This window comes from Balaenoptera physalus (genome assembly GCF_965194825.1).
Source record: "Balaenoptera physalus genome assembly, chromosome: 20".
In the NCBI taxonomy this organism is placed as follows: domain Eukaryota; kingdom Metazoa; phylum Chordata; class Mammalia; order Artiodactyla; family Balaenopteridae; genus Balaenoptera; species Balaenoptera physalus.
The window spans coordinates 20053763-20078114 of record NC_138901.1 but is presented as its reverse complement, the minus strand read 5'-3'; the positions used below and the strand labels follow the sequence as shown (position 1 = coordinate 20078114).

General features: G+C 37.8%; 2 protein-coding genes and 1 long non-coding RNA gene across 15 annotated transcripts in view; 2 read left to right on the top strand and 1 right to left on the bottom strand.

Annotated features, from left to right (window-relative positions):
* The window catches only part of LOC309650789, a 381028-nt gene that overhangs the window by 157732 nt on the left and 198944 nt on the right, over positions 1-24352 (bottom strand). The window lies entirely within an intron of this gene.
* On the top strand, positions 200-6250 carry KRT40 (keratin 40; the record flags this gene model as incomplete). The annotated part of the gene is given in 6 exon segments (XM_082443636.1): positions 200-562; positions 566-646; positions 1618-1700; positions 1969-2200; positions 3015-3203; positions 3207-6250. Coding segments are annotated over 6 exon segments (1131 nt in total). The 3' UTR covers positions 3390-6250.
* KRT39 (keratin 39) lies at positions 11853-23593 on the top strand. Its single transcript, XM_082442540.1, is given in 9 exon segments — positions 11853-13975; positions 13979-13984; positions 14843-14925; positions 15581-15737; positions 16380-16541; positions 16654-16779; positions 18106-18326; positions 19723-19835; positions 19838-23593. Coding segments are annotated over 9 exon segments (1467 nt in total). The 5' UTR covers positions 11853-13507; the 3' UTR covers positions 19969-23593.

Genomic DNA, 24352 nt, shown 5'->3' with positions numbered 1-24352 from the left:
CTTTTATGAGGCATAAAACTCTTCTTCAGCAAAAAGCAACACTAATGAATGTTCATATGAAAACTGGCACCAGAAAACATCCGGTGCCTTCTGTAAATAGCCATTTGAGGGGCTCTAGAAAAGTCTCAGGAAGGAATGAGACTTTTGAAGGCAGGCAATCAGAGTTTTGCAATTAGTCTTGTCCTTCACTTCTGATAGGATGGCTTCTGACTATTCCTCCACTTGCTGCTCTTCTGAGTCGGGTGTCAGGGCTTCTGATCGGGCACTTGCTTCAACCTGTTCCGTGGAAACCACTTGTCTCCCCAGTGCCTGTGCTACATCCAGATGCCAGGCCCCCAGTTTCCTATCGAGGTCTCGCGTGCCAACTGGGTGCCTCGCGCCGTGCTGCTTTGCTGGGAGTTGTAATGTTCCGTGCTCGGTGGGGAACTGTGCCTGGTGTGAGGATGGCATGTTCAACAGCAACGAGAAGGAGACGATGCAGTTTCTGAATGACAGACTCGCCAAATATCTGGAGAAGGTGCGGGGGCTGGAGGAGATGAATGCGGAGCTGGAATGCAGGATCTGAGAACAGTGTGAAGAGGATGTCCCCTTGGTGTGCCCTGATTATCAGTGTTACTTCGACACCATTGAAGATATCCAGCAAAAGGTCTAGTATCTCATTGCCCGAATGTTTCACCTTCCCAGTCTGTGATGCACTTTATCTTTATACTACAAGAGGCTGCTCTATGGAAGGAAACCAGGTAAAGGTGAGGGACTTCCCAGAGGTAATGTGATGTAGAGGAAAGGGCACTGGACAAAAGGTTAGCAAACATCAACACTAGCCCCTGTGCTGCCACTAATTAGTAAGTGACCATAATAAACTCATTTACCTCTGAATTTACCTTTATCAGCTAGAGAATGAGGAAAAACTGTGTTATATCTATAATTACTTCTGTATGCAACACGGTACGTGTACATTATTTTTAACATAGATATTGAAAGGTCATTTTTTTCCACAAGTCACTTTATTTTTTTAAATTAATTTTTATTGGAGTATAGTTGCTTTATAATGTTGTGTTAGTTTCTACTGTACAGCAAAATGAATCAGCTATACATATATCCCCTCTTTTTTGGATTTCCTTCCCATTTAGGTCACCACAGTGCATTAAGTAGAGTTCTCTGTGCTATACAGTATGTTCTCATTAGCTATCTATTTTATACGTAGTATCAATAGTGTATATGTGTCAATAAAAGCTTTTTAAATGTCATCTTTTTAATCATATAATTTTACCTAGTAATTATGTCCTTTTCTTACTGATGAATTTTTATTATCATGGATACGGATATAGTCATAATACAAACTACCTCTGGAGAAAAACCGGAGTTCGATGGCCAAGGAATATTGCAAAATGTCTTAGGTCATTAAAAAAACTAAACCTTTTTATTGCTATATTTTGTCTATAAATTGGCACTCCTTTTTTCTTCATGAAGTGACATGGTTAATAAAAGCAGGCTGAAAGCTATTTTATATTTTCTTATAAAGACTTTTAAAAGATAAACAATGGCATAGCTGTTAACCATGTACATATGTGGGTTTCTTTCAAAGAACCATTTATGACATAATAACTTACTTCCCAGATCTTGTGTACAAAGGCAGAGAATTCTAGAGTTGCTGTACAGCTTGACAACTGCAAACTTGCTGCCGATGACTTCAGGTCAAAGTAAGTTTAATTTGAATTTGAAAATAGTTTATGGTGCCTCTTTCTCTCCTTCTCTCACGTACCTACACACACACATCACAAGTATTCTCTATATAATATTTTTCAAGCTAAGAATGCTCACAAAACTTGAATTTTTCATGATTTGGGGTGTAGAAGAAATTAAGGCATGTGGGTTCCTTGAGGTCATGTGTCACTCATCTGGGTGCCCCAGCACTTTGCGCCGTGTCCCGCAAAGTAAGCGTCGGCTATATCTCTTTTGCTGTGAAAGGTACGAGTCTGAACTGTCTCTTCGCCAGCTGGTAGAGAATGACATCAGTGGCCTGCGTGGGATCCTGGGTGAGCCAACCCTGTGCAAACCCAATCTGGAGGCCCACACGGATTCTCTGAAGGATGATCTCCTTTGCCTTAAGAAAAGCCATGAAGAGGTAAGGAAAATGGCAAAATCACTGAAGGGATCTAAGAGTGACAAAGTTAAACTGGTAGAGCTCATGTTGTGTATATAAATGGAACTTGGGTAGATGTTGCTTAACGTGGAATAAAATTACTCTAGGCAGTCTGATCATTCTGGTGTGTCTCTGAATGTAAATATGAAATGACCACTGGACAGTGCCAGATGGAGGAACCAAACCCTTCACCTGCCATTGCTTTTGGGGAGGAGACAACTCCACAAATGGCTTTCCTGGATGTTTTATGCTACTCCTAACTCTAATCCAATTCATAAGGTATGAAAATCAGGCTGATAATCACAGCACCACTGTGTGTGCCACATTAGGTCCTATAGAGAATACCTGGGTGAATAATAGCTGAGCATTCATCTTGCAAGAGGCACAATGCTAATTTAGGCCTCACAATAACCTTATGGGGTAAATCCCTTTACTGACCCCATTATACAGATGAGGAAAACTGAGAGATTAAGTAATAGGAGGTCATGCAATTTTTAAGCAGCAAAAGTGGAAGCTGAATCCCAGTGGTTCAATCCCAGAACCTCTTCTCTTAACCACACTAGGACCCTGGAGCACATATACGTTTCCTCTCAAATGCTTTTGATCCTCTGTAGGCTACACAAGTATGTTTCAGGTTGCAGTGGTCATAGTGGTAATGATAACACTTACTACCCTTAAATTTTTTCCAGGCCCTGTTTTAGATACTTTATATATATTTACTCATTTAACCCTCCCAAACATCCTATGAGATAGGTACTTTTCATTCCTCATTTTTTATAGAGTAAAACTGAGGCTCAGAGAAGCTAGGTAATTTTCCCAAAGTCACACTGGAAAAAAAGGATAGAGCAAGGTTGAAAAACAGGCCATCTAGCACCAGAGACTGTGTTACAACAGCTTTTTTTACACTCTTTTCCTTCTGCAGACAGAATCTCTGGAATGCACCGTGGCAGAAACCGAGGCCCAGTACAGCTCCCAGCTGGCCCACATACAGTGCCTGACTGATAATGTGGAGAAGCAGCTGGCCGAGATCCGCTGCGATCTCGAACGGCAGAACCAGGAGTAGGAGGTGCTGCTGGACACCAAGGCCCGGCTGGAGTGTGAGATCAACACACACTGGGGGCTGCTGGAGAGCGAGGACTGCAGGCAAGTTCCACACAATTACTCTCAAAATCCCCCAGAGTCACAAAGAGACTCATGTAAGACAATCCTGTTTCCCCAAGATCTGGCCAAGGTCAAACCTCCTTAATGTGTTAAAAGATCTTCTTAAAGAGTGACGAAAAGCAGCGAGGCTAATCACATGACAATAGAAATGTTCAAAATATTCCAAAGTTCTAAAGCGAAAAAAATATTACATATGACATTTCAAGCTGGGAGTCTCCCTTTGCTCCTGTCTTCCATTAAAGGAAACTCAAGAACACGCATAAGATGGCATTTGCCAAGTGAAGAAAATACATAAAACTTATTCAACTGTTAATGCTTCAGTGAGCATGAAGTGACAATTCTGGGTCCAGGGATAAAATAGGCTTCAGTCAAATGTTACTCTGCGAAGAGTGTTCTTCAGAACATAATTTGCTGGGCAAATTTTAGCAGATTTTTTTCTGAGTTGACATTTTATCCAGCTTCCCCATATTAAGCTTAGTTAAAAACGGATTTTCCACAGGCTTCCCTGTAACCCATGTTCTGCAACAAGCACGTCAAACAACACTTGTAAGCCATGCTTGGCATACATAATTTGAACAATGGAAAACTGCTGTACATGAAGGTTAAACACCCAGCACGGCAGATGGAGGAATGGAAGCCAGCAGCGTCCTGGAAAGGAGATGGCACTTCAATCAGGGACATCCAAACTTGAAACTCAAGTCAAGAAGGCTTTCATATTCTAAATTTCTCCTCTAAGCATCCACAATGTATTTATGTTTTATCATTTCCTCTTCTGCTTGCTTATTTGTGATATCCTAGGAGTTTATAAAGCTTTCTTGCTGATCTCCAAATAAAATGTTTTCATTCCTTTAGCATGGTAAATACAGCCTTGTAGCTTATTACTGTTTTTTTTTAAATTTCAGCTTTATTGAGGTATAATTGACAAATAAAATTGTAAGATATTTAAAGTATACATCTTAGTGATTTAAGTTTTGTATTTTTGGATCTTGTTTAAGAAACCTTTCCCCATCCTAAGTCACAAAGATATTCTCCTGCTTCTTCTTCCATTAGCCTCATTGTTTTACATTTCTATTTGTAACTTTCAGCTATCTGAAGTTTACCTTTGTATTTAGTATAAGGTAGGGATTTAACTTAATTTTTCATCATACTGTAAACCAGTTTTATCAACATACTTTCTAAGCAATCTATTCTTTCCTCATGAAGATGGCTTTGCCACCTTTGTGGTGCTGCCTTTCTTGTACATCAAGTTCTATATACAATCATCTGTTACTGGACATTTAGGATATAAGAATAAATATTCTCACACATTTAAACAGCAAAGTAGAGAATTTCCAGAAAGATGAAGTAGATGTATATTTCCCCATTCCTCTTCTTAAGTATGGCTAAAAATCCTAGAAATCACATATAAAAACAAATAAAAGCAGACTCTGGAATGTGGAAGAAGCCAAACCAACTAGAGTCCTTGATATACAAGGAACAACAGATGAGCTCCCTGGGGTTTCTTTTTGCCTCATATATCCTGGAGTTGGAAACTAGAGAAACCAACAACCCAGAAACACCAGCTGGTGCAGACAGAAAAAAAAAATGCTCTAAGAAGAGGAGAGTAAAGGGAGGTAAACAGAGGTAAGGTTTGTATAGTTCACTTGAACTGATAAAACGTCAAGCCCAGTAGACCATGATAAGTTATATATGTATAATACAACACCTAGAGCAACTACTTAAAAAGATATGCAAAGAAATACACTTTAAAACATTATAGATAAATCAAAATAGAATTCTAAAATGTATTCAAGTAACCTACAGGAAGGCAGGAAAAAGAAAGAAAAATGAAAGAAAAAAAACAGGGAACAAACAGAAAACAAAAAATAAAATGTAGACTTAAGCCCTACCATATCAATTACAGCAAATGGAAATGGTCTGAATACACCAATTAAAAGGCAGAGATTGGCATAAGGAATAAAAAAGCATGACACAATTATATACTTTCAACAAGAAGCTCACTTCAAATATAATGATATAGGTAGGTTGAAAGTGATACAAATGAAATTATTTACGAAACAGAAACAGACTCACAGACCTAGAGAACGAACTTATGGTTACCAGGGGGGAAGGGAGGACGGAGGGATAGATTGGGAGTTTGGGATTGACACACATACACTCCTATATTTAAAATAGATAACCAACAAGAACCTACTGTATAGCACAGGAAACTCTGTTCAATATTCTGTAATAACCTAAATGGAAAAAGAATTTGAAAAATAATAGATACATGTATATGTATAACTGAATCACTTTGTTGTACACCTGAAACTAACCAACACTATTAATCAACAATACTCCAATATAAAATAAAAATTAAAAATTAAAAAATTAAAAAATATAAAAAATTAAAGAGAAAGTAAAAGGATTGAAAACAAAAAATACATGATTATTCATAGAAGCTTTATTTGTAATAGTCAACAACTGCAAACAACGAAAATGTTCTCAAGATCTCAAGGTCATTATGCTGAGTGAAAAAAGACAGTCTCGGTCATATACTGTATGATTCGACACACTTGAAATTACAAAATTATAGAGATGGAGAACAAATTAGATATAGCATGAAGGAGATCTTTGTGGTGGTTGAACTGTTGCACATCTTGATTACAGTTGTGGTTACATTAATCTACACATGTGGAAAAAATTATATAGAACTAAACAAATGCATTGTATCAATGCCAACTTCCTGATTTTACAACTGTACAACAGTTGAGTAAGATATAACCATTGGAGAAAACTAGGGTACATGGAACCTCTCTATACTATCTTTACAACTTACTGTGAATCTATTGTTTTAAAATTTAAGAGGTTTTTTTAAAACACAGTAGAAAGCTGAAGGAAAGTTCTTCTTTTCACTTTTTTATTTCTATTTTTTCGAGCACTAAGAAATAAAGCACCTAATAATAGTTAATACACGGTAGGTTTAAAGAAAAACCAAGTTTGAGACCTAAAATTTTATGCTAGATGTTTTTACATAGCACTCTCCTGATTTAACAACAACAAAAAAGTAGTGAAAATACTCAAAATAAACTAGTGGAAGTTTATTTGTTCTCTGAATCTATGAGTCTGTTTTCATTTTGAGTTTTTTGTTTGTTTGTTTGTTTTGTTTTTTATATTCAACATATAAGTGAGATCATATGGTGTTTGTCTTTCTCTGACTTATTTCACTGAGCATAATACACTCTAGATACATCCATGTTGTCGCAAATGGCAAGATTTCATTTTTTTATGGCTGAGCATTCCATCTTCTTTATCCATTCATCTATCAATGGACACTTAAGTTGCTTCTGTATCTTGGCTATTGTAAATAATGCTGCAATGAAGATGTGATTGCATATATCTTTTTTAGTTAGTGTTTTTGTTTTCTTCAGGTAAATACTCAGAAGTGAAATATCTGGATCACAGGGCATTTTATTTTTAATCTTTTGAGGAACCTCCATACTGTTTTTCATAGTGGCTGCACCAATTTATATTTGTCCACAACCCTTTTCTCCACATCCTCACCAACACTTGTTATTTGTTGTTTTTCTGATGATAGGCATTCTGACAGGTGTGAGGTGGTATCTCATTATGATTTTGATTCACATTTCCTTGATGATTAGTGATGTTGAGAATTTTTTCATGTGTCTGTTGGCCATCTGTATGTCTTCTTTGGAAAAATGTCAATTCAGGTCCTCTGCCCATGTTTGATTGGGTTGATAGGGGTTTTTTTGATGTTGACTTGTCTGAGTTCTTTGCATATTTTGAATATTAACCCCTTATCAGATATATCATTTGAAAATCTTTTCTCCAATTCATAAGGCAGCCTTTACATTTTGTTGATGGTTTCCTTTGCTGCACAAAAGGTTTTAGTTTGATGTGTTCCCATTTGTTTATTTTTACTTTTGTTTCCCTTGCCTGAAGAAACATATTAAAAAATATATTGCTAAGACCAATGTCAAAGAGAGCATACTGCCTATGTTTTCTTCTAGGAGTTTTAGGATTTTAAGTCTTACACTTAAGTCTTTAATCCATTTTGAGTTGACTTTTGTATATGGTGTGAAAAAAGTGGTCTAGTTTCATTCTTTTACATGTCACTGTCCAGTTATCCCAACACCACTTACTGAAGAGACTGTCTTTTCCCCATTGTATATTCTTGCATTCTTTGCCATAGATTAATTGACCATATGTGTGTGGGTTTATTTCTGGGCTCTCTATTCTGTTCCACCGATCTATGCATCTGTTTTTGTGCCAGTACCATACTGTTTTGATGCTGTAGCTTTTTAGTATGGCTTAAAATCAGGGAGTGTGATACTGCCTGCTTTGTTCTTTCTCAAGGTTGCTTTTGCTATTTGGAGGTCTTCTGTGGCTCCATACAAAATTTAGGATTATTTGTTCTAGTTCTGTGAAAAATTTCTTTGGTATTTCTATAGTGATTGTATTGAATCTCTAGCTTGTCTTGGGTAGTATGGTTATTTTAACAATTTTATATCTTCCAATCCATGAAAGATTGCACAGTCTTCAGTTTCTTTCATCAACGTCTTATAGTTTTCAGAGTACAGGTCTTCCACCTCCTGATTAAGTTTATTCCTAGATATTCTATTATTTTTGATGTAATTTAAATGGGATTGTTTTCTTAATTTCTCTTTCTGATAGTTTGATGTTAGTATATAGAAATGCAACAGATTTCTGTATATTAATTTTATATCCTGCAATTTTACTGAATTCATTCATTAATTCTAATAGTTTTGGGGTAGCACCTTTAGTATAGTCTACATATAGTAACAAGTCATCTGCAAACATTGACAGTTTTACTTCTTCCTCTCTAATTTAGATTCCTTTTACTTCTTTTTCTTCTCTGATTGCTGTGACTAAGACTTCCAATACTATGTTGAATAAAAGTGGTAAGAGTGGGCCTCATCTTGTTCCTGATCTTAAAAGAAATGCTTTCAAATTTCATCATTGAGTAAAATGTTAGCTGTGGGTTTATCATATATGACCCATATTTTGTTGAGATATGTTCCTTCTACACCCACTTTGTTGAGAGTTTTATAATAAATGGATGTTAAATTTTGTCAAAAGTTTTTCTACATCTTTTGGGATGATCATATAGTTTTTATTCTTCTGTTTGTTAATGTGTTGTATCATGTTGATTGACTTGCAGGTACTGTACCATCATTACATCTCTGAGATAAATCCCATTTGATCACGGTATATGATCCTTTTCAAGTATTGTTGAATTCAGTTTGCTAATATTTTGTTGAGAATTTTTGTATCTGTGTTCATCAGTGATATTGGCCTGTAATTTTCCTTTTTTTGTGGTGTCTTGTCTGGTTTTGGTATTGGGGTGATGTTGGCCTCATAGAATGAGTTTAGAAGCATTCCTTTCTCTGCAACTTTTTGGAATAGTTTGAGAAGGATAAGCATTGACTCTTCTTTAAATGTTTGGTAGAATTCACCTGTGAAGTATGTGGTCCTGGACTTTTGTTTGTTGAGAGTTTTTTGTATTATTGATTCAACTTCATTATTGGTAATCTTCTGTTCATATTTTCTATTTCTTCCTGATTCAGTCTTGGCAGATTGTACATTTCTAAGAGTATATCCATTTCTTCTAAGTTGTCCATTTTATTGGTGTATAATTGTTCATAGTAATTTCTTATGTTCCCTTGTATTTCTGTGGTATCAGTTGTAACCACTCCTCTTTCATTTCTGATTTTATTTATTTGGGGCCTCTCTCTTTTTTTTCCTGATGAATCTGAATAAAAGTTTATTGATTTTATCTTTTCAAAGAACGAGCTCTTAGTCTCATTGATCTACTCTATTGTGGTTTTATTAGCCTTTATTTCATTTACTTCCACTCTGATCTTTATTATTTCTGTCCCTCTACAAACTTTGTGCTTTGTTCTTTTTTTCCTTGTTCCTTTAGGTGTAAGGTTAGATTGTTTATTTGAGATTTTTCTTGTTTCCTAATGTAGGCTTGTATTTCTATAAACTTCCCTCTCGGAACAGCTTCTGCTGTTTTCTATAGATTTTGGATCATTGTGTTTCCATTTTCATTTGTCTCAAGTATTTTTTGATCTCCTCTCTGATTTCTTCAGTGACCCATTGGTTGTTTAGTGACATGTTGTTTAGATTCCAGTGTTTGTTGTTTTTGCAGTTTTTTTCTTGTAGTTGTTTTTAGTCTCATACTGTTGTGGTTAGAAAAGATGCTTGATATGATTTCAATCTGCTTAAATTTATCGAGACTTGTTTTGTGGCCTAGATCCATAGATCCATGTGATCTATCCTGGAGAATGTTCCATGTACACTTGAAAAGCATGTGTATTCTGCTGTTTGGGAGTAAAATGTTCTGTATACATCAATTAATTCTATCTGATCTAACATGCTGTTTAAGGCCAGTGTTTCCTTGTTGATTTTCTGTCCAGATGATCTGTCCACTGATATAAGTGGGGTGTTAAAGTTCCCCTTTATTATTGTGTTACTGTCAATTTCTCCCCTTATGTTTGTTAATATTTACTTTATGTATTTAGGTGCCCATATGTTGGGTGCATATATATTTACAATTGTTATCCCTTCTTGTTGGATCGATCCCTTTATCATTATGTAACGTCCTTTTTTGTCTCTTGTTATAGTCTTTGTTTTAAAGTCTATTTTTTCTGATATAAGTATTGTTACCCTAGCTTTCTTTTCATTTCAATTTGCATGGAATACTTTGTTCCATCTCCTCATTTTCAATCTGTGTGTGTCTTTAGATCTGAAGTGAATCTCTTATAGGCAGCTTTTATATGGGTCTTGATTTTTTACCCATTCAGACACTCTGTGTCTTTTGATTGCAGCATTTAGTCCATTTACATTTAACGTAATTATTGGTAGGTGTGTCCTTATTGTCATTGTTTTGTAGTTCTTTTTTATTCATTTCTTCTTCTTTTGCTCTATTCTCTGGTGGATTTGAAGACTATTTTTAGTGTTACGTTTGTATTCCTTTCTCTTTTTTGTGTGTGTATCTACTGTAGGTTTTGGTTTGTGGTTACCATGAGGTCCATATCATATATATATATAACATATATAATATATATTTGATCATTATTTTAAGTTGATAATCTCTTAAATTTGAATGCATTCTAACAATCCTGCATTTTTACTCTCCCTCCCCCAACATTTAATGTTTTTGTTATAGTTCACATCTTTTTGTTTTGTGTATCCCTTAATTATTTATTGTGGATATAGATGATTTCACTAGTTTTGTCTTTTAACCTTCCTACATCTGAGCCTTCAGCAAGTTGTCATCTTTTTGTAATGGTAACATCAAAGATCACTGATCACAGATCACCATAACAAATATAACAAAAATGAAAAAGTTTGAAATATTGTAGGAATTACCAAAATGTGACAGAGACATGAAGTGACAAATGCTGTTGGGAAAATGATGCTGATCAATTTGCTTAATGCAAGTTATCACAAACTTTCAATGTGTAAAAAATGCAAAATCTGTGAAGTGCAATAAAACAAGGCATGCCTATACATGTAACCTTCACATTTAAGTGTTTAATCCATCATTAATTAATTTTTGTGTATAGTATGAGGTAGAGCTCAAGATGTATTAGTTTTTGCTATATAATTATCTAATTAATTGAGCAACATTTATTGAAAAGGCTATCTTTTTCTCATTGGCTTACTTTGGAATCTTTGTCAGAAACCAATTGACCACATATTTGAGTCTATTTCTAGACTCTATATTCTTTTTTGCTGATCTAATTGCCAACACTTATGCCAATATCAAACTGCCTTGATTATAGTAGCATTATAGTCACTTATATGAATTTACACTCCCACCAGAAATAAATTAGAGGTTGTACACAATACAATGTGTCTGTTATCAAACTTTGACTTTTTTTTCAGTCTGTTAGGTGGAAAAATAAAATGATATCTCAGTGTAGTTTAAATTTACATTTCCTTTTTTATTAGTGACATTGAACACTTTTTCTAAGGCACTTTTAAAAGTTCCTTCCTTATTTTCCTTCTGATCACATCTGTGGTATAATTGCAGATGTTCTTTCCCAATTTGTCATCTCTCTTCTGATTTTATAGTTTTTTTTTTTACCCATGCACAAGTTATTTGATGTTAAATTTATAAGTTTTATATGGTTTCTTAATTTTGAGTCATTATTAGAACGGCCTTCTGACTGCAAATTTATAAAAGGATTTTCCTATGTTTTCTTTTAGTACATTTATGATATTATTTTTTCATATTTGAATTTTTGTAAATTTGTGCTACTATAAGGCATTAGGTATGATTCCAACATCTCTTGCCCTTACCCCAACCCTGAGTGATACAGAATTGAACATTCCTTGCCCTTCCCCAATCCTGAGTGATACAGAACTGTCCCCAAACTGTATATGATAGTCTGTCTTTTCCCCATTGATTTAAATGTCACATTTATCATATACTAAATCTCAATCTCTTTGGGAATCTATTTCTAGACTTCTTAGTCTATTTTATTGGTCAGTCTGAATATTCATGCATCAATACTACATTTTAATTATTGAGGTTTAAAATACATTTTATTATTAATACCTGGAAGTACTGGTCTTTCTGTAGCTTTTCTTTTTTAGAATTTTCCTGGCCATTCTAATTGGTTTTACTTTTCTCATAAAACTTCAGAATTATCTTGTCTAGTTGAAAAAGTCACTTAATGAGACAATCTCAAGTTTATTGAGATCTAAGTGAAATTAATGTAGACATAATTGATTATTTTTTAATGATGACTACAGTATTTCAGTCCAAGAACATAATGTATCTTTCCATTTATTCTAGTTTTCTGTTCTTCAGTGTATTTTAACATTTTATTCTTGTAGATCTTGTATCTTTCTAACTAAATTTATTCCTGCATATTTTATATTTGTTGGTGCTATTGTAAATTGTGTTTTTTTCCTTCCATTGTGTGTTATGCAGAATAATGGGCCCCCAAAGATGTTCATGTCCTAATCTCAGAACCTTTGAATATGTTAGTCTACATGACAAAGGAAAAGTAAGGTTACTAGTCAGCTGACCTTAAAATAGGAAGATTATCCTAGATGATATGAGTGGGAATAATATAATCACAAGGGTTCTTTCTGAAATGTGGAAGAGGGAAGCAGAAGAGTCAGTGTCAGAGTGATGTGATGTGAGGAAGACTTGACTGGCCATTGCTGGCTTTGCAGATGGAGGGGAGCCATAGACCAAGGAATGTGGGCAGCCTCTAGAAGCTGGAAAAGGCAAGGAAATGATTCTCCCCTAGAGCCTCCAAAAAGGATCAGGAACAAAGAGCTTCCTTAAGAACAATGCTAAGTATTACTAAGAAAGAACACACTTACCTTTCAGCAGATCATGTTTAAACAGCAAATGTAAACCAACACCACAACAATTTTTAGCTAATGTAGTATGACAAGCAAACACTGAGTACTAAAAATATCATAGAATGTGAGTTACAGAAAATCAAAAGGTAACCAGCCTCTTTTCCAAAGAATTTCTTGTTAGCAATCAAACCCTACCTGGAAAGCTAAAACAGAAACCCAGCAATTACCTTTAAAAAGAGTCTTGTTTAAGACCAACATTTTAATCCATATAATGTCCAAACAACGAAAATGGGAAAATCAGTTGGACAGACCGAAATAATATATTGATTTCTAAGTTCACCAATAATTATTAGATATCAATAGTTTCCCTTTTTTAGAGAAGAAAGGAAAAGAAGGATGGACTCATTCCTGGTCAAGCTCAATGCCAGAGGAAGAGGTCAAGAAGGACTTAATGAACTTAATATACTCACACTTGCTTAATAATGGATGCTGTTAGAACCATGACGACAGGTCGTTTTGAAGACATAAGGTGAAGCTCTGAATCCAATGACAAGTAGTAGTTGTGATGGGTAATAACTCAGTAATAGCCTAAGTGCACATTTTTATGAGACAAGTAACTCTTCTCAGGCAAGTAAAAAACAGACTAATAAGATGTTCCTATGGGATTTTATATAAACATTAGAAAGGAAAACTTCCTGCCTGCTGTGACCGCACCTAGAGCAAAGCCTATATAAGCACTTCAAACAGGAAAATGCCAAGAGGCTTGGAATTTAGACTCAGTCATGGTTGTCTTGAGCTTTGGATACCAAAGACCTAGACTTTGAAATAAACCAAAGCTGGGCACACACTATGGATACCAAGCGCTGTAAAACAACTATGTCTTCTTCAACGCCATGCCAAAGCTGTTCTAGAATTGCAAATTTAAGAACCATCTTTTCTAACACCAGCTGCCAGCATTGTGGTCTTGAAGCCAACAGCTGTCAACCACCTGGCCATGTTCTGAGAGCTCCCCAGTCCCAGGGCTGCCAATCCACTCCTTGCTTTTGTCTCACACCCCTCTGCTTAATAAGCAATGTCAATGCTTGTTCCTCTCTGGATGATTGTGGCTGGTGTGGTGATGGCACCAACAGTAATGAGAAAGAGACCATGCAAATCTTGAGTGACCGCCTTGCTAACTACCTGGGAAAGGTACGAATGTTGGAACGAGAGAATGCCACACTGCAGTGGCAAAACGTAAAATCCAGGAAGAGTGTAACAAAGAAGCTCCGGGTCATATGTCCTGACTACCTGTCCTACTATGTTACCATTGAGGAGCTCTAGCAGAAAGTAAGATTCTCAGGAATGTGTATAATCACGTTGTGAATTGATGTCCTCCAAGCAATAGTCATTTGTTAAACTGTAATATCTTAGTTCCTTTTATGCTGAACAATATTTTGTAGAATAAGAAAATCTCTTGAATGAAATTGTCATCTTGAGGCAATATTTAGAGTTTTATAGTTTTTCATTTCCAGAAATACACTCTGCCATTTAAACCAGATAACACAGGACCAAAATGTATTAACAACTGCTGCCATTTCTTTAACAAAAATAAGAAAACAGGGATCTAAGGAAAAGAATTTTGTTTTAATAAGTTCCTAAACAGTTTAACTTTTATCCATTTTTTTCAACCATCACCACTCTTTTCCCCTTTTATGTTCATTATGTCATCTCTAAATTGTTTAAATAGTTTCTTCCCACACCAAACCTAAGTTTCCTAATCAGAGTGATACGCTGCTGCTACACATGCTGGATTTATTCTGTTATATTTTTTCAAAAAATATTTACTGAGCACCAACAACAAGGCACCAGACATTATTCTAGGTTTTGGGAACATACTGATGAACAAAAAAGTCTTACCCTCATAGCGTTTACATTCTAGTGGACCGTGGTATGTTATGCAAATTTAGGATGAACTTTATATTTTAACAGTAAAACATCTATAGAAGTTTTTATTGAAGTAATTTTTGCTGATCTTTTAGGAAAATAACAAAAAGTTCCAAAGTTTCCCAAGCATCCTAAGCGTAGCTATAAAAAGCCTAACTAGCCTCTCCCTGTTAATTGAAACACACACAAGTCCCTTGGACGCTTTTAAAGAAGGAGATCTTGGTGTTTGTCTCATTTGTGTGTACAGCTTCTTAATTCTAGATCTTGTGTACCAAGCCTGAGAATTCCAGACTGGTCTCACAAATCGACAACACCAAACTGGCTGCTGATGACTTGAGAGCAAAGTAAGCCCACCCAGCTCTGTGGTTCATGATAGAATTCACCCTGCATCTGATGCTACACATACCCAGTAAGATCGTGTCTGGGTCTGCTAACCCTCCTGCCCATACTATGTCAGCACCAGCCCAGAGAAGACCTTCAAATTCGATATAAATGATTAAGATTCATAGCCACTCACATTTATACAGTATCTGTAGTTTCTAACATATGAACCCATCTGATTACCTGCACAATAGTCAATAAAATAGGTAGAGCTAATATATTACTAGCCCATTTAAGGTGAGAAAACTGAGGTTTAACAAGATCCAGCTATTTATCCAAAGACAGGCAGTTAGTACAAGACAGAGCCAAAACTTGGACACAGGCTTGCTAAATCTTAATTTCTTGCTCTTTCCACTTCCACTGCACTGCCTGTAGGGGCAGGGGAAGGAGGATAAACTCTTTCATCTCAAATAACAAGGTAGCATCACTCAAACTAATTTAGAAAGCCTAATTAAGTAGTGATGTTTTTCAAAGGGTTTCACCTCGAAACAGAAGAAAACCTACAGTAGAAATATAGGAAATGAAAAGCCCAGAGAAAAATGCAGAAGAAAGTTCTGCTTGGCCGGATTTACACCACCTACATTTTAATGCTTTTCTTTTCATGTACCATTTTTACAGGTACAAAGTCAAGGTGTCCCTACACCAGCTAGTGGAGACAGATGCCAATGACCTACAGCAGATACTGAATGCACTGACCCTGGGCAAGGCTGACCTGGAGGCACAAGTCCAGTCTCTGAAGGAGGAGCCCCTTTGCCTCAGAAAGAACCAAGAAGAGGTTAGAGAAAGACCAACAGAGTCCCTACAAGCTGAGCCTCTAAAAATAGCATCAATTTCTTTGAGCTGAATTTGACAGTTTGAGTTCAACTAGACACTACTGTTATACCTGATTATACCTACTGCTACTACCATTGGTTCAGTGTCTTTCAAATCCATTGCCCACAACACAGTAACTGAAGCCTCCACTGTCTTCTCCAGCTTTTCCAGGATAAGGAAGCAACCCAATTTCCTGTGAGCACATGTTTCCCATCTTTTTGTAGGCATCTCTGCACAGACTTCCGCCACTATTGGTATAAGTCGATATTGGCATAAGCACATATTAGCATCATGGAGACTATGGTCTCTCGTTATAAATTCCACCCCTATGCCACTTCACCCATGACCCCTGGAAATGATCTAAATTCTTTAAAATCCTGATCTTGCTGGTCAATTCTTTTCAATGTTGAACATATCTGAACACACAGTCATATGTGAAATAGCCTTAAGTCATTTTATAGCATCTTCATAGTGCCTATAAATCACGTATTCCTTTATTGTGGGCTCAATTTCAGATGCAGTGAAGCTAAATTATCGCTGTTAGACTGAACACAAGGGAGTCATCTGTTCACCAAGTGACTTCACATTCTTTTTCTTTCCATAGGAAATCAATTCCTTACAGAGCCAGCTTGGGGACAGACTCAACATTGAAGTGACCGTTGCCCCTTCTGTTGACCTAAACCAGCTTCTACAAGAAATGAGACGTCAATATGAGTCCATCACGGAGAAAAACCACAGAGATGTAGAACAGTGGTTCAACGCACAGGTGGGGAGGGTAGATAAGTCAAAAACAAAGAGTTGACATTGTATTTCCAGGGGCTCTTGAATCACAGTCAAGTTTTCCTTCATGATATTCATGTTCTTTGACTATGTTTCAGATGGAGGAGCTGAACCAGGAGGTGGAGACCAGCACTCAACAGCAGCCGTGCTTCCAGAAGGAGATCATTGAACTGAGATGCACCATGAACACTCTACAGATTGAACTGCAGGCCCAGCAACGAATGGTACCTGAAACACTGACCAAACCTAGCACAGCAGTGATGGCAGTAGTCCCTGACACCTGTGTGGTGTAGTGTTTCCCAGTGTGTCCTTCAGAACAGCAGTTCCTCTGTTTGTTAAAGGATCTGTGGCCAAAAAAGGACTTTGAGGTCAAATAAGCCTGGGAAATGCTGGATTAAACAAAGATTAAACAAGGTACCTTCCTTCAGGCCTTTAATAAGCGGATGTTCACCATGACTCTCCAAGAAGGGGATATCTGGTATTCAGCATTTTAGAACTCATTTGACTGTGGACTCCTTTTTTTAAAGAGCATTTCATGGCAATGATAATCCATGGAGTACGCTTTGGGAAACACTAAGAGAGCACTTTATTGCATGCAAAACATTTTTACAAACTATCAAATTTATAAAATAATCTTATGAAGGAGGTGGCATAATTATTAAGCCAGTTTTACAGATGAGGCTCAGAAAGCTCATCTGGTAAAATCTTGGTGATTTTACCAAGACAAATCCAAGATAAGTTTCATTTCACTTATTTTGTAGATGAAGACACAAGCTCCTGAGGCATTAAGTAACTTGTCAAAAGTCACAAAAGAAGTAAGAGTCTGAGCCAGAATACAGGTTCCAAAGCTGGAACCACTTCTTCCTCATTCTACGCACGGCCTCTCTGAAGTAGGAAATTATTTAAATGCTCTGATATGAAGGGTATTAAGAAGACCTTGCCCCAAAGCTGGTTTTGTCACCAGCTAATCAACTCATTTAACCTCTTGAACCGCAGTTTTCTCATCTATAAAAATTGGAATAATCATGCAAGTAATAGGTTATTGAAAACTAAAATTCCATTATTCATAGGCTTACAGAATGATAGATCAGGAAAGAAATTTAATTATCAAAGTTTCAACTCTCATTTTTACATATAAAGAAATTGTTTATGGCTAAATGCTGCTCACTTCCTTTTTAGGTAGAAACCCTCGTGGAAAGAGGTGTTGTGGTAATGCGTTTTTAATGCCTGGGTGTGAAATAAGTTGGTATTTTTTTTCTGTCCTAGGTAGGAGAGTGTGGTAGGAGATTGTCTGGTGATTAAGGAGGGAGAAGATAAGTAAATATTTAAAGAGAAGTCCCAAAAAAGAAGATAAAGGAAAGCAAGCTTTAACATAGTTGATAATTTTATTTTTGGATTTATTTGGTTAGGAAGTAATAAGAAGTCAAGAAGCCTTGGAGATTCATTAGTACCTGTCATCAAGAAACCTTTGTTTAAAATGACACTGATAACAAATGACTTGGGTTTAAAGGAGTCATCATTATAAATCCTCCTTTCCTCCTCCATGGTAGAGAGAGTCCCAGGAATGTGCCCTGGCAGAGACGGAGGCCCGCTACACAGCCTTCCAGGCCCAGATCCAGTGTCTGATCGATAACCTAGTGGCTCAGCTGGCAGAGATCTGGGGGACTCTGGAAAGACAAAACCAAGAATATGAGATTCTGCTGGACGTCAAGTCCCGGCTAGAGCATGAGATTACCACATACCGCAGCCTTCTGGAGAGCTCAGATAGCAAGTATGAAAATAAAACCAGTTTCTGCAAGAAAGAGGCTCAAACACACACATGTATGTACTGCCACTGGCAATGGGGGACAAGTGCCTTGGTCTTCTTGCCAGTGATGGAGAGCTTTGGCCGGGAGAGTCAATCCACTCTCTCAAGCTGTGCCATTTGGAGACCTACAATTGTAGCCTAGTCCAAATTTGAAGGGTTAGCTGAACTGAGTCGTTTTGAAGAGCCAGTGTTCCAGATTGACTCCTTACAGGTTGGCTAACTTCTTAGAGTTTTAAAAATTACTAGGGGAAAAAAATGGTTTCCTCAAAGATGAACATTCCTGGCAATTTACAGATTTCCCCCTACTAAGATGAACGTCTGACTTTCACAAGATCAAACAGGACAACCCTGCTTCCTCCTTTGGAGGAACATTCTGCTCAGGCTGAAACCCCCAGTCCTGTCCAGCCACTTGTCTTTGATGGCCAACAACAGCATGTACCTATGTGTGCATCAGCATTTTTTATAGAAGTTGTAATTTTTTAAATAAGAAGCTAACCAACTCATAAGGAAATGACATGGAGCATGAGTTCTTTGAATCAACTCAGTCCAAACTAACACCCCAAATGCAGACCTAGTTACAATTGCTAAGGGGACATCCATCCCAAAAACAATCAGTGAACGCCATTCACAGAAATCTTTTAACTGGCATGTCCACATTGTTCTAGCACAATGTCAACCTATGCAATCACCCTGAGGAGCTCCAATATACCAAATATACCAAAGTGCCTTGAATCATCAAAGAAACATGATGCTTTCTAAAAAGGGTTCTTACTTTTAACTCCTCCTAATTCCAGTTCTCTAAAGATTATTCATTTATAGACACCCAGAAGGCACCTTAGAGCTTCTGGATGATGTGTTGAGGACTTTTCCATAGATGGGGACCACGACACCTAAAGTACTGTGACTACCTCTCTGGTTAAGGAAAATACCAGATTAACTTCCTTTCCTGAGATAGTAAGCTCTTCGACTTGTCCCTTATCACTGTTGAGTTCCCACTATATCCATTCTGCAGATGAAAAACTAAAGCTCAAGAGGGTTAGCTGACTTATCTGAGGTCACCAGCTGGCAAATGACAGAGCTGGGCTCAACCCCAGTCTTGGACTATTGGAGTGTTCGTCCAATGCTCTGGCATTGGCTGTAACAGCAGCTTACATAATCTAGCACTTCTAAACCTGGGATGCTGCTTTCCCATGGGTCTGGTCTGATTCTTTTTCTTCAACTAATGACTGTACAAAATGAATAATCAAGTATTGGGAAGTACTTGTTTTGAGTGACAAATGTTGAAAACTTAACCACTGCCATTTCTCCATAGCCACCGTTGCCTTCTTTCAACCACAGGTAAAATTTTGTTTTTTCCTAGGCTTCCCTGTCACTCACGTGCCACCAAATGTGAGCCTTCCACTTGCATATCCAGTAAGGCCAGAGCCCTAGTTCACACATCATCCTCACCCCCTGTGGGATACACGAGTCCCACGGTGCCTGCAGAACCCTGCTGAGAATTCTGGTTAAAATCTGCACCATCACCGAGGAGATTAAGGATGGGAGAGTCATTTCTTCTCACGAGCACGTGCAGCCTTGCTTCATCACCAGAACTGCCAAAGTCTGACATCCCAAGGTGATAAAAATGACCCTCATTCATGAAAGAGAGGCCAATACTTGCTCCTGCCAGAGAGGTTTAAGAACTTCCCAGTTCCTTAAGGTACTTATTTTCTTGCTACTAGATTGGGTCCCCATCGCTAGATAGAATATCTTTTATTCTGCTCCTTCCCTAAGTCACTGCCACCAACATGATAATAAATGACATTTCTCTGGAAGCACATTTCCCATTTATCTGAGGGTCAGGCACTGATTTATAGGTGCAAGAGAAGGTGACCTACATTACTTGACTCCACAGGTGATGGGCAGGTTTCTCTTGTGTTCATTCAGGCCTTGTTTACTTACATTCCTCTTTAGAGCCAGTCAGACAAGTTCAAGAATTGGTTTGGGCCATGACACGTGAAGGTGAAAATCTACAACCTTCCCTTCTAAACCCCTTCTTTGGATATAGAAAGAAGCTTATATGGTAACAGCATGAACAGAGAAAAATATCTTTAATACTTAGTTTCCTTGAATAGTCATGAGTCTGAATCCTATTCACCTCTGCTGTCTCAATGACTGTTTATCCACACGTACACACTTCATCCGCCCCAAGATATTTTTAAAGATGTCCACATTCTCCAAAATTCTGTGAACCATCAGGCTCTCCAAATATTTTCATCGAGAATCAGGAATCGTTGTGGGGAGTGAATCTAGAGCATTTTGAAGAAATAGCATGGATCCTCTCATTAAATGTTTGCTATTTCTCTTTCTATTCTTTAGGGAATGGGATTTGGTTCTGATTGTTTGACAAGGAACATGTAGCTGTAACTCTCAAGACATTACCCTGCTCCTCTATGTCCCTGTGACAGGTGCCATGAAAAAATAACTTAGATGCTTACTTCAATCTATCCATCAGAGAGAAATGGACTTAATAGCAACAAACTTTGCAGAAAAGTAATCATGAATAATTGCTGCTTGCTAGCACAAGGCAGTCCCAGTTTGAGAAAGCACCATTTAGGAACCAGCCTTTATCAAAGCTTCTTACAGTAGGGTCAAGAGTGTTTAAGTCAGTCCCCACAAAAATTATTTGACATTTCCAGAGTTTTTAGTAAATAATTCCAAGTCAAACACAGAATGTGAAGTCAAAAGTCCTGAAGTTCTATACTTGCCACTTCCTAACTGTGACACTGGACAAAACATTTAGGCTTCATCAGATTTAATTTCCTTGTTTGTTAAATGAGGATCATGCTTAATTCACAGGGTTGTTGTGAAGATCAAATGAAATTTTTATGTAATGCTGCTCTGTATGCTGAAAAGTACTATACAAATGTTATTTTTATATAAGCTCTAGACCTAATTATGTCATTATTATCTCATGTTAAAATTCTTTCTCCATGAATTTAGTTCTCCAGTCATGATTTTGGAGTTTTAACAGTGTTTGGCTTTGGGGGGTAAAAAGAATAGAACAATATTTCCTGTGATCAAGCCCTCAATTCTACTCAAGAAAGCATTTTTGAAGTCTTGGCATATGTATCAGATATCAGTTGATGACTGATGCCCACATCAAAGACAAAAGCATTGTTTAGCTCACAGTTTAGCCATCCACTTCCACCAGACAAGTAGCAACTTACACTAAGCAAATGGAATGCAGAACTGCCAGAGGGATCTCTTTTCTATCAATAATCTCTCTTTTCTCTGAATGCTCAGATTACTCCTGGTCAGCACTTACTTGCATACTGTCTCAGACTGAAGGATCGAAACGTGGAAAGAGCATATGGCTTGGACTCAGAAACCCCAGGACAGAGTCTCATCCCAGCTTGTGTGTTTCTATGCCCTTGAATAAAAGGGACATAACAACTTGGGCCCTGCCTGCTGCATGGCTGGAAGGATTAAATGGGATAATGATGGTGAAAGGGTCTTGTAAGCTGTAAAATGCCATGCAGAAGGGAGTTTTTATTCCCTATGCTGAAAACTAGGCATATGTCATTTCCTTCCATACCTTCTTCCTTTGTGTCTGGTTCAGAGATGGTCCCCAGTAGACCCCATACACGCCATCAACACTAACTGGGAAATCAACTGGGGACGGGTCAGAGCTGCTCGGTCTGCTCTGAGGTTTGATTCCAACAACATTCAGGGTTTAGGAGCCTCGCTGGACTCAGGCAAACCTCAGGCTGATATGGCAATGCCATTGTCAACTTTTCCCAGAAATAGGACATCTTCCTCCTGCTCAGAGCAAAGTATCCCGCATGCCTTCCATGATCAAAATAAGTTATTATAAACTGCATGATAAGAAGGGGTTTAACCACTCAAGAGCTAATAGATTTCTTAAGTGTCTTCTCTATATAAGGGAAGATAAAACCATCTACTGGAAGTTGTACATGTGTGGTCAAACCTTTTAAAGGTAATAAGGAGTCTGGACTCCCTTTTGCAAGAGCACTGGAATCACAGCTAACTGCTAAACAATCATCAACAGGAAGACACTGGAACTCACCAAAATAGATACCCCACATCCAAAGACAAAGGAGAAGTCACAGTGAGATGATAGGAGGGGCACAATCACAATAAAATCAAATCCCACAACCACTGGGTGGGTGACTCACAAAATGGAGAACAATTATACTACAGAATTCCACCCACTGGAGTGAAGGTTCTGAGCCTCACGTCAGGCTTCCCAACCTGGGGGTCCAGAAATGGGAAGAGGAATTCCCAGAAAATCAGACTTTGAAGGCTAGTGGGATTTGATTGCAGAACTTTGACAGGTCTGGGGGAAACAGAGATTCCACTCTTGGAAGGCACAAACAAAGTAGTGTGCTCATCGGGACCCAGGGGAAGGAGCAGTGACCCCATAGGAGACTGAAACAGACCTACCTGCTAGTGTTGCAGGGTCTCCTGCAGAAGCAGGGGGCAGCTGTGGTTCACTGCAGGGACAAAGACACTGGCAGCAGAAGTTCTGGGAAGTACTCCTTGGTGTGAGCCTTCCTGGAGTCCACCATTAGCCCCACCAAAGGGCTTGCGGGCTCCAGTGCTGGGTCGCCTGAGGCCAAACAACCAACAGGGAGGGAACTCAGCCCCACCCATCAGCAGACAAGAGGATTAAAGTTTTACTGAGCTCTGCCAACCAGAACAACACCCAGCTCTACCCAACACCAGTCCCTCCCATCAGGAAGCTTGTACAAGCCTCTTAGATAGCCTCATTCTATCTCTATCTTCTATCAGAGAGCAGACAGCAGAAGCAAAAAGAACTAAAATCCTGCAGCCTGTGAATGAAAACCACATTCACAGAAAGATAGACAAAATGAAAAGGCAGAGGACTATGTACCAGAGAAGGAACGAGGTAAAACCCCAGAAAAACAACTAAATTAAGTGGAGATAGGCAACCTTCCAGAAAAAGAATTCAGAATAATGATAGTGAAGATGATCCAGGACCTCGGAAAAAGAATGGAGGCAAAGATCAAGAAGATGCAAGAAATGTTTAACGAAGACCTAGAAGAATTAAAGAACAAATAAACAGAGATGAACAATACAATAACTGAAATGAAAACTACACTAGAAGGAATCAATAGCAGAATAACTGAGACAGAAGAACAGAGAAGTGACGTGGAAGACAGAATGGTGGAATTCACTGCTGTGGAACAGAATAAAGAAAAAAGAATGAAAAGAGATGAAGACAGCCTCAGAGACCTCTGGGACAACATTAAACGCAACAACATTTGCATTAAAGGGGTCAGAGAGGGAGAAAAGAGAGAGAACGGACCCGAGAAAATATTTGAAGAGATTATAGTCAAAAACTTCCGTAACATGGGAAAAGAAATAGCCACCCAAGTCCAGGAAGTGCAGAGAGTCCCAGGCAGGATAAACCCAAGGAGAAACATGCCGAGACACATAGTAGTCAAATTGACAAAAATTAAAGACAAAAATTATTGAAAGCAACAAGGGGGAATTGACAAATAATATACAAGGGAACTCCCATAAGGTTAACAGCTGATTTCTCAGCAGAAACTCTACGAGCCAGAAGGGGGTGGCAGAATATACTTAAAGAGATGAAAGGGAAGAACCTACAGCCAAGATTACTCTACCCGGCAAGGATCTCATTTAGATTTGATGGAGAAATCAAAAGCTTTACAGACAAGCAAAAGCTAAGAGAATTCACCACCACCAAACCAGCTCTACAACAAATGCTAAAGGAACTTCTCTAAGTGGGAAACACAAGAGAAGAAAAGGACCTACAAAAACAAACCCAAAATAATTAAGAAAATGGTAATAGGAACATACATATCGATAATTACCTTAAACGGGAATGGATTAAATGCTCCAACCAAAAGACACAGGCTTGCTGAATGGATACAAAAAGAAGACCCATATATATGCTGTCTACAAGAGACCCACTTCAGACCTAGGGACACATACAGACT